This window comes from Buceros rhinoceros, unplaced genomic scaffold (genome assembly GCF_000710305.1).
Source record: "Buceros rhinoceros silvestris isolate BGI_N320 unplaced genomic scaffold, ASM71030v1 scaffold2140, whole genome shotgun sequence".
Classification (NCBI taxonomy): Eukaryota; Metazoa; Chordata; class Aves; order Bucerotiformes; family Bucerotidae; genus Buceros; species Buceros rhinoceros.
The window spans coordinates 23604-36258 of record NW_010391099.1 but is presented as its reverse complement, the minus strand read 5'-3'; the positions used below and the strand labels follow the sequence as shown (position 1 = coordinate 36258).

The window sequence follows — 12655 nt, the reverse complement described above, 5'->3', positions numbered from 1 at the left end:
TGTAAGCTGAGCAAACAGTGTTTCTAAAAGGAGCTCAGGCACTTCAGAAGCCCCTGAAGCAAAAACAACAGACAAAAATGTTTGCTTTAGCTCTAAATAAACTTTTCAAATATACCGTTTGACCTCTGGAGGGTACTTGGTAGAAGTCACTGTCCCACAGGGAAATCTCATACGTGCTGTTCTACCTCATTTTACTCATCAAGTTATCTCCCTTCTCCTACCTACACTATGGCTACTTATCTCTTCATGCCTTATACGTATTATCCATGCTACATAGCTGAGTGAGTAACTGCAAGTATTTCCACAGAGGCTGTATCAGTAAAATCAGTATCATCTATACGTGACCAATATAAACCCAGCTCTCACAATGACGTTAAAATTACGATTGTTTCCTTGACATCACCAACCCCCCATCAATTATCCAGCTATCCAGTCATTTACACACAGAGGTCATAAACAAGAGCAAAAACCTTGTCAACCACAGAGCTCAATTAACGACCTACAATCAATTAAAACTAATCAGATGATAATTAGTTTTACCAAAAAAAAAAAAAAAAAGGAAGAGTTTCCAGCAAATTCTACAAGTCCATCTACAGAAAATGCAGGTCTAAACGTAGAGTTTTCAGAAACACACTCCTGGAGTAAGGTCTCCACACACACCAGCCAGTAAAGCTGCAACGGGAGCTAAGGCCACTTCGGAATCCGGAGCATCGGAAGATTGATATGCGAAGGAGAGGTTGGCTCCTGATTGATAGCGAAAAGTGCCCATAGGCCAAAGATTTAACATGCTCCAGTTATGAAATACTGGGCAGAAAGACACAGGTCACAAGCCACAAAAGTGAAGCCAAGTGTGCCCGCGTTTCCCAAGGGCTAAACAACCTACAGAGAAATACGCTCACAGAATAGCAAGACACAGTGACCTCATCTCAGCCTGTCCTACGTCTCAAAAGGCCAGAAATCAGAACATCTTCCCTGAACCCCCGAGTGATGTCCTTGGCGTGACAGCAGCAGCCACTTCACAGGCAGGGCAGTCTGAATCATAAGCCTCGGGTGAAAAAGGCATGGTACCTATTTCCAGCTCAAGGCAACAGGCACACGGTCACCGACTCTTCGAAATCACAGCAATGAAAAGGTTATTGGCACCTCTACGCTGAACAGACCCAGCTGTTATCGCAGGATACAGGCAAAACCGAACAAATACATTCCCCTCTACCTGCGGGCAGGCTGCTGATTTATTGTTATTATTTGGGCTTTGGTTTACTTCCAGCCTTACTTTCCTGGAAGGCTTCAACCGCTTCTGGCGAGCTCTGTTCACCACTCATGACCAAAGCTCTCCCAACCAGGATTTAAGAGGGTAAGCCAAGTGCCCTCTTCCCACAAAAGCGTTGAGAACTGCCCAGGGTAGATTCCTCCAGCGGCACCACCAGCATTTGTTCTTGGGAGCCAAGACCACGGAGCTTAAACCCGGTATCTCCCACTGAATGCTGATAGCTCAAGGCAGAAGGAACATACACTGCAAGGCAGCCTTCCCAAAAAGATGTGTTTCCCTGTAAAATAGCTATCCAAAACAGCAGCTAGCCACAAGTGAGAGCCAAATGCTCTGCTAGATGAACCACTGACCATCTTAATCAATCTGTGACCAAGTGTGGAAACTGCAAATTTATCTTCCTTCCTGTTTAAAAAAAGTTAATGAGAATTATCTTCTCCAGTGCATCATCACTGATTTTCTGTTCCACTGGGCATGCAGAAGAGCCTGGGAAGAGCCTCCAGCATGCACACCCCACCACAGCTTGTAACCGGACACACAAAACTCCTGAAGAACACCAAACACCTCTTGCCGTGAAGAAAAGGACCTACTGTTCTCAAATTGTTCTTGGGGAGGCCATTAAACATTCAACATCTAAAGCACTCTCTCAAATTGAGACTACACTGAAAATCAGCACTGAGGCTTCTCAGCAGAAGGCTCTAGGCGCTTCACCTACAATCGCCGGCAGTTTCAGTTTCAGTCAGGAAGGCTCAGGCACAGCACAGTTAACGGGAGCTGCCCAGGGTCATGCCCAGAGGTTCGGGAGGTGCAGTCCGGGCCCAAAGCCATCACCGGCAAAGCTGCTGTCGACCTTGCGGGGCAGAACCTCACTGCAGCTTTGACCAAGGGCTCTGGAGCTTTTCCCACTCGCTCCCTGCACTACAGGACGACAGGGGCTTCCTCCTCCTGGCCTTGAGAGGCACAAATCACCCATAGCAGATTGTGAGACCTGAAAGAGCAGAGAGTAGCTTCCTACTCCAGATTTTCATCGAGCTACCAAGAGTGTGTTACCAGAGAGCCCATCACACAATGCTGTTCCCAGCATGTGTCTGAAGGACGACACAATGCCACATAACATTTTCCCTTGAGTTCTGTGAACTTCCGGACTCCACGTCCTCCAGCGTCAGGCTTCAGCAATCGTTCTCCAACATTCCCATCACACAGACTGATGCGACTCAGTCAATTCTATGTACACACCAAGGAGTAAATCCTACCCTTATGCACAGAAGAGTGTTTGACCTGCAATTTCTTACCAAGTTTGTAGGAGAGATGGAAGAAGGGGTGCATACTCACGCAGCTCAATCTGTGAATTTCTCTGTGGTTCACTCGCCTAATAGTCCTTCTCTTCCTCCTCAGCTCACTGGGCTCCCTTCTGAACATCCCGCGGAAGCTCATTGTACCCGGAGGAATTCAAGCAGCAAACAAACCTCTCTGTAAGAACCGGGCTCCTTGAACCTCCTTCCTTCGGCAGCTTCGGCGCAACGACTGGAAGCTGCGGGTACTGTTCGAGGGGGAAGTAGGTCTAAAACTTACATGCTGTATCCACAGTAACTGAACAGGAAGAAGAAAACCAGCAATAACTCATCTCTTCCACTGAATAACACGCTGCTATTAAGGCAGAGTGTCTCAGTAAACCATAAACGCAGCCAGCCCCCGCCTCTCATGCAAATCAAAGTAGGAAGTCGTCGGGAAAAAACGCAACTGAACACCTCTCTCTGCCTCAAACCCCATCACATCCTTTCTCCACATCACGATTCACAAGCCAACCTGGCTGCACTCTTACTTCATGTGCTCCTACATCTGCAAGCTAAAACAGGCACTCAGGCAATAGCCACCTCCTGGCGAGACCGTCGCAGGGCACGGGGCAACAGGTTCTGCTGCCAGGCCCCCAGTCAGCTCTGCCCTTGGACCAAGGTAACCGTTCCCCTTTCAAAGCAGCGTGAAACTGCAACAAGAGGAAGCACCCTGCAAATTCCTAAATCTGCAGACAGCTGTAAAAAAGGAAACACAGAGAGATTTACACGATAATATGCAAAATAAGTGTTTGGCTTGTAAAAAGCTGGGTTTAGAAATACCTGTCACTCGACAACTACAAAAAAAAAAAATCACTGCTTGCTTCAACTCAGGTGAGAGCAAAGCTGCCAGGAAGAGCCCAAGGGCAACTGCAGCAGCTTCTCACCCCCTTACCCCACCCAGGGGCCATCACAGCAGCTCCTCACCCCCTTACCCCACCCAGGGGCCATCACAGCAGCTCCTCAACCCCTGTGCGCACACAGACCCTTTTCTTCTCCCTGGTGCCAGCTGAGGATCCATCCTGCTACAGCAGCAAAGCTCATTTCCCTGAGCACATACTCCTTTGGGGGGCACACGTTACAGTTTTTATTTGTACTTAATATCAGTGTGCACAACCGAAAGAAATAAATTGATAGTTTTCCTGCTTTTTCATTCTGGGTTTTTTGCAAATTGGACGATAAGCATCTTTTTTGTCACTTGTTTCAATTAAGTACTCTGAGATCTGCATCTTTACCCTGAGTGCCACTTTTTATTCTTTCTCTTTCCAGCAATAATGCCACGAACTCTCTCACGCACTTTTCAGTGTTAGTAACACTCGATCCAAAGTAACCAACTCTGCAGAATTTCCATGATGGTTCCACATGAAGGCTTTCCACTCCAGAGAGCAGCCACACCGAGCCCAGCACGTCTGACCTGAGCACTACAGAACAACCCGTCGGGCCGATGAGCTTGCTTTCGTCTCCCACAGTTAATACATGGTGAAACTGCATGAATTAAACCCATCTCCTCACTACCTTCCTCCTTTACACTGCTACCAGCCTGCTGTGCGACTGCTTAAGACAGATCTCACCATACTCCTACTTAGTGGTGAAAAGCGTCTAAGTCTGGCACTAGAGAACAGAAAAGACAACAGAAACCCTTTGCCAAGGTATGCGGACGTTTCAAGGGGCTACCAACACAGCACCACAACGTTAACCCAGCTGGAATCACCCTTGTTTTCTCCCAAACCACCTCGCTGTCTCTACCAAGTCCCAAGTGCCTCTCACATAACACAGAGAATGCAGCTGCCAAGACTAGAGGCCCTTACCAGAAGTTAAATTTAATGCTGGATCCATCAGCTGGCTTAACTTTAAACAGATATCAATTCTCAGAGGCTCTTCTGTCTCTCCACTCCTTTCTGTAACCATTCAACAGAATGAGCCCAGCTCCATCTCCCCTTTCCTCTCCCAGCTTCCTGCCTCCAGCAGCACTGTGGAGCCTCCCAGGGCATCCTCTCCACTGAGACCAGGGTCATCGCTGCTTCCTGAAACTTTGATGAACTTGTGTTACTCCCAAATAATACAAAAGATGAACTTAGGTTCAAGTTTCCAGCTGGTCCTTATCCAATTTACTCCACTGAGTATCTTTTGTCCAAAGGATTATCCCTCCTGGTATTATTAAACCTCATTTATTTCCATATCTCTGACAGCCAGTTTTTCAGACTCAATGCTAAAGGCACTGAGCATTGTATTTTTTCAACAGAGGCATTAAAAGGTTGAAGCAATGAAATAACAAACAAGCTACAGCATTCACACAGAGATAGAAACAGAACCAATAATAAACAACTGCAAATAAAGATTCCACTTTCTCAGACCTGTTTTGTATGCAAATCCCGCTCACTTGTAATGGGGAACAGCATCACCAGTCAATCGTCTTATAAAGCTTCGTCCTGGAGCAGAAGTACAAAGCAAACCTCACTGGCATCAGTGGGACTGTAAAAGAGTTCCTGATATTTCCTCAAAGACTTCTCCATCACTTTGATTAATGACATCAGGTACTTTAAGATGATAATAAAATTTATTATCTCAGTATGAGCACAGCTCCTGCGTGGCTTTGAATTCAGAATGATTGTGTGTAAGGCAAGGGGTATCACCAACAGCCCCCATTATCCCGAGCAGAGAGGTGTTTGGCCACAAGGAACCCACAGGCTGTGGCTGATGTTGGTGAACTGCTGTATCTGGTTCATACACGCAACACAAGGATGCTGAAGCACTTAAAAAAACAATGACATACATAAGGCAGACAGTTCAGGGTTTAATTGCCCTCTGCTCTGCTGTCTTTGCTGAACATTTTCATCTGTTCCCAGCATTTGGAGAAGCTTTTTAATGTCTAGATAGGAGAAATAACAACACTTGGTATCCACTGCTAAGGAATAGCTGCGCATTCCCTCTGCTTCAGAGCCACCAGCATTCGGTTCTCTGATACGGGTCATGGCTTCTTTAATAACTTCTTAATTTTCAATTTCTACATTTCCTTAGAGCTTCTGTCCAACTTAATTTATTTCCCTCTTAGATCTATTCACTGTCATGCTTCACTGACTTCAGTGTGACTCTGTGATATGCAGTGATATGTCAAAAGGTGCTGCTGGACACCACTAATCCGCTGCAACAGGATGTCAGGCAATCTTGGAAAACGAATTTCACCAGAGCTTTGCTAGCTGCCACACACAGATACAAAAATTCAGTTCCTAAAGCATGTACCTTCAACTAACAGGAAAAAAAATCTCCAAAACAGGCTGAATATTCGAGTTGCTATGGAGCAAATTTAATTTTTAAATGTCTTTCTAAAAAAATTCTTATTTATTTTTTAAATCTCACTTCACATCGCCTTCCAGCCTTTTCTGTCCCACGTTATGGATGTAGCATGTGGAAGTCACAAAATTCGGAGACCTTGCTGGTACACACAAGAGAGTTAATATAGAACAGTTTGGGTTAGAAAGACTTTTCAAGCTCATCCAACCCAAACCCCCTGCAGTGAGCAGGGACACCTGCAACTTGAGCAGGGCGTTCAGAGTCCCATGAAGCCTGACCTGGAATGTTTTACTTCACAAATTTTCAGAAATGATGGCCAAAAATCCGCTAATGGGACTGTGAGACTGGAAGTGAGGCGTCAACGACTGCACACCACGTGTTGTCTCACCTGTGTGTTCTGTAGTGGTTCCTGAATGCATGGAAAAACTGCACCTCCTAAAGGTTCCACGCCGGGCAGGGCAGGTAAAGCAGATCACTGCTCTGGGACCAGAAACAGCAGGTACCAGGTAATGCAGGGAGCCCTCGTCGCCTCCCTCCCAGTCCCTTTGTCACCAAGGACTGGGGCAGAGATCAAGAAGAGATTGTCTTTTGGAATTAAATGTTCAATATTGGTCTATGCTTTGAAAATGTTTTGTTTTACATAAACTCAAAACAATTTAAAAAGAAAGATAAAACAATTTCTTTGGGAAAAACTACGTTCAAAGCCAAGTTTTGCAAAGTCACCTTGGTATTGAATCAACTGGAAGTGAATTACTGGTTTTTGAGAAACACGACTCCGCTTGTGGGCTAATGGCTTGAGCCGAAACATCAACATTCACATATGAACCCCACATCGTGAAGTCATTCTGGGTGCTGGCGCTTGCTTTTTGCTACAAGTCCACGCTGCCAGCTCTGACCAGGCAAAGGGCCGGGAATCCACCACAGTATAAATGACATCAGCACCCAAGGCGAGCTGTTCAACGCAGGGCAACAACGTCCCTGCATGAACACCCACGAAGAGCAACCCCTTCTATCTGTCGGAGCTCTGCTGGCAGATCAGATCGCTCTGGAAAGCTCCTGATGTCAGCGACTCCACCCGTGTCAATCCATCTCTCTTCTTCCCAGCCTGACAGCACACTGATCTCAGCGATTCCTTTTCCTGTGCCTTCGCCTCCCCTTCGTGCCCCCGATTTTAGGGCACTCACACAGAACAAACCTGTGGGAGGCTGCTGGGTTTCCTTGCCCTGTCTGGAAAGCTAAAACACACCCTCTGTTTGGGCTGGTGGTGTCAGAGCCCTCCCCAGCTCCGTGAGCTGCTAAGATTGCTCTGTTGTTGGAGGTATTCCCCAGCTAGAGGAGCAGACCACAGGGAGAGCAGTTCCACAGCCCCCAGCCTCATCTCACGCACCCAGCGCTCAGGAGCACATAGATTCCATCACCTCAGAACAGCTTTGTTGAGCACTAGCAAGAGTCTGCTGATAATGTCCGTGCTCCAAAAGCCGTTTATGACCCCTTTGCTGATTTTACAGCTCCCAAAGCATGTCTTGCTGTTTGCCCATTTGGAAAGCCGGCTTGGGGCAACCAGGAGCCGTTCCTCCTTCACCCACAGCCTGGGACGACTGCTCCACGTGCACACCCCATGCCACCATCCCATTTCCACCCGCTAACCCCATGAGAACACACTAGCAGCCTTCCACGCTGGAAACCCACTGGCACCTGGCTCAAAGAGAACATCCCCCTGAGAAGAGGCGGAACTCGGATGTCAAAACCAAGCATGCTCCCCACGGGCTCCTGTTCCAGCTGTCTTTGCACAGGTGGGATAGAGCTGTAGCCAATTCCTTCAGCAAACAAAATGCTGCTGCTTACCCCAGCAATCGGGCTGGAAGAATAAACTCCCCATTAGCAACGTCGTCCTGCTGATGCGCACAAAAGCAAACTATGCAATTACTTTAATTTCTTCTTTAGGTCGATCCGCTGGGAAATTTTGAACAAACATTGCCCTTTTGTTTTCGTCTGCTTGGAGTGGAATCGGCACTTGATAACAGAACACATCGTGATGAAGAGCCATAAAAGGGAATTAAATAATTTAATCATCTAAACTTACTATCTCCAGACATGGCGATGCTGCTGTGATTTTGGCTTCCGCTGCACGCTTTCCTGACTGTGACTCTAAACACTTGCTAGTCACGTCTGTGCTATGCTGCAGAAATGATTTCTCTTTTTCTTCACCGAGAAAAGCTCACACAGATAACATCTGGTTTATAAAGAGAATCCACATTTTCACCCAATTTTCCAGCCAGAGTAACTGAAGCAGAAGGAGGTCAGGCAACTCACTCGTTTACTGAAGGTCACAACCAACATCTGCAATGTCATAAAATGGATAAAAAAGACCCTGGGATCCTCTTCATTGTTTTTTTAAATGCTAAACTACACTCCCCTCATGCAGGCTGACTGTATACCCACTACTGCGCATATCAGCGCATACTTCTAACACATATTTCATGACAAAAATGTGCATCCTGATTTTTTTCCTCCAAACTTGCCCCTCATTAGTCTCATTTGATGATCCCTACTTCTGGTAAGAGAAGAAACCACAAGCAGAGCCTACTCATCTCTGACTGTTCTTGATTTTTATGACTTCCATGGTATCTCTTCACAGTTATTTTTCAGGCCAGTCTTTGTCCACGCACATAGTCATGGATTAACTTTGCTGACCCTCCTCACTCCTCCCTGTGATTTTCCAATTCCAGTAAGCCTGTTTTGGACTGTATGAGTTATTAAAGCCGTCCCAAGAAGCTGCTACGGAACTCTGCTACTCGAAGACAGAACAAAAAGCAAAACTTACTCATGATTTCTCAATGAGTTGGAAAGCAGGACCAAAACGATGTCATTCCTAATACAGCAGAACTGCTCTAAGCTTCGAGGTCCAAGCCTCCACAAGGAGGAGGGTCAAGTCCTCTCACTCTGCTTCCTTTGCCTTCTCCGGATGATTTTCTACGACAGGGTGAGTGTTAAGCCAGTACTCCTGCCCTTGGGTTTCCCCCCACTCCCACAGTGCACCCAACGGCAAAGAGAAGCCCTTGCACCTTCACTCTTGCCTTATCATCAAAACCTAAACTGGTCATTGACAACCTGACTCTGTACCAAGAGGGGGTTTTTTATTTGGAAATTCTGGGAGTTTTTTTAATTTGGAAATTGTGGAAAGTCCAGAAAATTCCCTCTTAATGTAGAAATAGCTGGAACATCCTGACTCTTACTTCTCTTAAGCACCACTTGAGCTGGATACAAAAGAATTGGTCAGGAAATCAGAAGTTAACCTTTTAGCTACAAATGCACGCTCCAGCCAGGCACAAACAAGTGCCAGGAAAGCACGTGGATGGGAAATAAAGCAGAGTTTGCTGCAGTTCCTCCTTACTCGGCTCCTTGTTCTGCCCAAAACACTGCAGACACCGTCTGGCTCGAGGAGCAAACCCCTCTGTGAAAATATTTCCAAGAAATACAGTTGTCTTTTGAATGGATTTTACACAAGGAAATGTTTAGCCACCAATTCAGATTCTTTCTGCAGGCTCATGTAACTCAGAATTGCCTTTCAGTTCGTTTAAAAAAGGAAAACTGGCAAGCGCTTCGTATGTGCAAAAGCTTTTGGCAACTTAAAAATACTGTGTAAAGAAACTTCTCAGTGGGAGCTGGTGCAAACTTTTATGCCAGCTCATCGCAAACATTTCATTTGGGCAGGTCTTTTTCAGCGCATTCTTCAAGAACTGACTTTTTTATGTAGTGAAAACATTTTAGAATTTTATTACGCGATATTTACAGTTTCAATTAGATTTGGAGCAGTAAGACAAAAACATACTGGTGTGATTCCAGACTTGGATTCACTTTTATCTTTTATATAAAAAACAGAATTAAACATGTGTTAGTGAACATTTTGAACATTTCCAAATAGTTCTTCAGTTCAAACCGCGTTCATGAGTTTTCTCTACACTTCCATACGTTCTGTTAAAATATTTTGCATTTCTACAAGCGTTTGAGGAACAAGCATGCCAGCTGCCAGAGCTGCTTGCTCGGAGGGTTTCCGAACAGAAGCCAGTGATGGATGCGCAAACATTCCCATCACGAGTCCTTCCCCAACTGATGTCTTCGCTATATCATCAGCAGAAACAAAATCAGGTGCTATATGGGGTAAATGGTCATCACAAAGATGATGCATCATGAACAACAAAATACATCGTAAATATTGGAAAATACATTCATTAAAAGTCTGTGCAGAAACAGTAAATGCTTCCTGCCAGGTGGACCAGGCTGAAGGTTAGGATCACCGTCCCCGTATTGTGCACACATCTGCTGCTCACATTCATCTGCAGGATGTGTTCTGGAGCACATGTCCAACACCTGTGAGCAGACAGCCCACGAGGGACTTGCCTTCTTTCGTAACAGGCCAGTTGAAAGATAAAAAGGAGACCCACAGCAAGGTCATAAGGCCAAAGAAACCAGACACTCCTGGCAACACGCAGGCTTTTAGATAAGGGCTTAGATCACTGTTCCTGCCCAAGGCTGTGCCCTTGCTTCAAACCAAAGGGCTAATGGTGGTCAATAGCTGGAAGAACTCAAGCCCTGCAGAAGCCAAAACAGCGTCTCAGCCTGAATAAGCAAATCCAGGCACTTTTGCCAGCTGGCTGGTGGAGAGAGCGAACAGGCAGCTGGATGCTCTGTGCCTGGCTGGTTTTTCTTGGGAGCTCTAGGGAGACGCGAAAAGGCTCCTCCAGCACATGGGAGAGTGGGGTAAAGACGAGGAAAGAGCTACAGCACTAAAAAGAAAAAAAGCGTAGATCAAGCCACAAGTACCCGAAAGTGAGAAAAAATAGGGTCAATTCCAAGCTCTGTTTCTCCCAAGAACTTGTCCTCCTCTGTAGTCCCAGTAAGATCAGACCTCCTGTAGAGATGGCTGCAAGGCACGCTTGCACACCAGTTACTGATAGGAGAAACATCTCAAAACGGACAGTGGAGCATCTGGGTCCATGGACCTCTACTGCGGGAATTAATCTCTACCGCTAAGGCTTCCCCTCGGGGAGAGCTGATTTTAGCAGGTAAGTCACAACATGTGGGAAACATCAGGGTGGCACCAGACCCCTACTGAAATGGCAAAGGAAGTTAGGAGCGGTTGGAGACACGGTGTCCAAGACCCAGCAGCCTGGTTTCACTGTAAGCCCGGACTGATCCAGCAAGGCCACACACATTCTCCACTAACTTCAGGGGTTTTCTTGGTTGTTTTTTTTTTTTTTTTTTTTTTTTTTTTTTTTTTTTTTTTTTTTTTTTTTTTTTTTTTTTTTTCTTTTGAGAGAGAGAAACATGCCTCTAATCCATTGTACTTCATTAAGCCCAAACTGCATTCTGCTGGATTAGTACATCAGAATAGGTGATCAAGGCCGTCTCATCCTCAAGCAAGTATCACTACTAACGAAAGGAAAATGAGCACAGCAGATGACAGCCAAGAAGTGAGGGAAACAAACACTACAGGCATGAAGCATTCACTTCAATTGGTTCCATACGTTGTGTGCAGCCTGACCCCCGAGGCAGAAAGAAGGCTGAAGAACATCACAATGGCTATTTTTCATCGAAAACCACACACGGAGAACCCATTATGTTTTAAGCTAACCACAAATGGGCAATAATTATTAACAGACTGCAATCGTAGAAGATTCTGCACACCAATTATTTCTGTTCAGACAGAACATAACATTTTGTTCTGAAGAGGCACTGAATTAACAGCATTAAAAATACCTTTTTGATATTATGCATTTATTGACAGAGTTCTCCACATTTAAAGTAAGAGTCCTCACAGAACCGAGATCACTGAGCTCCGGAACTACGAAGGAATCAGCCTCTTGCTGATGGAAACATGTGCACGTACATACAGCTCCCACATCTTGGCACAGGAGATCCTGGTCCACACCTGAGCCAGCCTCAGCTGCTCTAGCCTTGCAATAGCGCCCGAGGTGATGGCAGCCCCTCGCCACCCAAAGCATCCTGAAGCATTCAGGTGACGTGGTTTTGGGGCTGAATCCTCATCCCTTCTCCACCATGGCTTTCCTCTGTCCAAGCGCTAACTCAGGCTGGAAGGCTCAATTGTTCAAGAAAAGCTGAAAGACCAGGGACTTGGAACTTGTTCGCGCATTTCCTAGACACTCTGCGTTCCTCCACCCTCCTTAGCCCCAAACCCTCTGAAGACACCACGCCTGTTCCTGTATTCCTGAAACAACACCCCTGCAGTGAATGAGAGCTCAGTTACAGGAGTTCTCTGGCAGACAACCCACTTCTGTTCCACTCACAAAAGCAGAGCTACCAGTTAGGACTAGCCGACAAGCTCAAATACGCTGAAATGCTGCTGGGCCTCAGAAATTAAATCTCGTGTTCTGCCTTTACTAACCTTGCTTTGGTTACAGCAACATCAAAACCAGTTGCCTGAGTTTGCCCAGTTCGTCTAGAGCTATAGGATGCAACCTGGAATGAGTCTGCATTCAGCCACACGCTGGCTGTAGTCATTGAACACTTGTGAAATGGTGACGCCTCTCGTCAAAAGCTCGTATGATTCAGAAAACGTAATCTAGAGATCAGAATCTCTTGAGAGTTTTCAGAAATCGGGTGTCAGCCCCTGTGGGATGCCCAGAAAAGCATCACCAGTGCCGGCCATGCTTGGTTTTACAGCAGGCAGCAATCCCGCTGCAGTTCACGCTCACAGCATCTCCACCTCACCTCATCCTGCTGCCACGGCTGACGGGAGAATGGT

The 12655-nt window shown here is 46.1% G+C and overlaps 1 protein-coding gene across 1 annotated transcript in view; it reads right to left on the bottom strand.

The window, feature by feature from the left end:
- The window catches only part of DOCK10 (dedicator of cytokinesis 10), an 85272-nt gene extending 82571 nt beyond the window's left edge, over window positions 1-2701 (bottom strand). Inside the window, exon 1 of the mRNA XM_010140063.1 lies at window positions 2600-2701. Within this exon, the coding sequence (XP_010138365.1) occupies window positions 2600-2701 (102 nt within the window). The remainder of the gene's footprint in view (window positions 1-2599) is intronic.
- Window positions 2702-12655: the final 9954 nt, after the last annotated feature.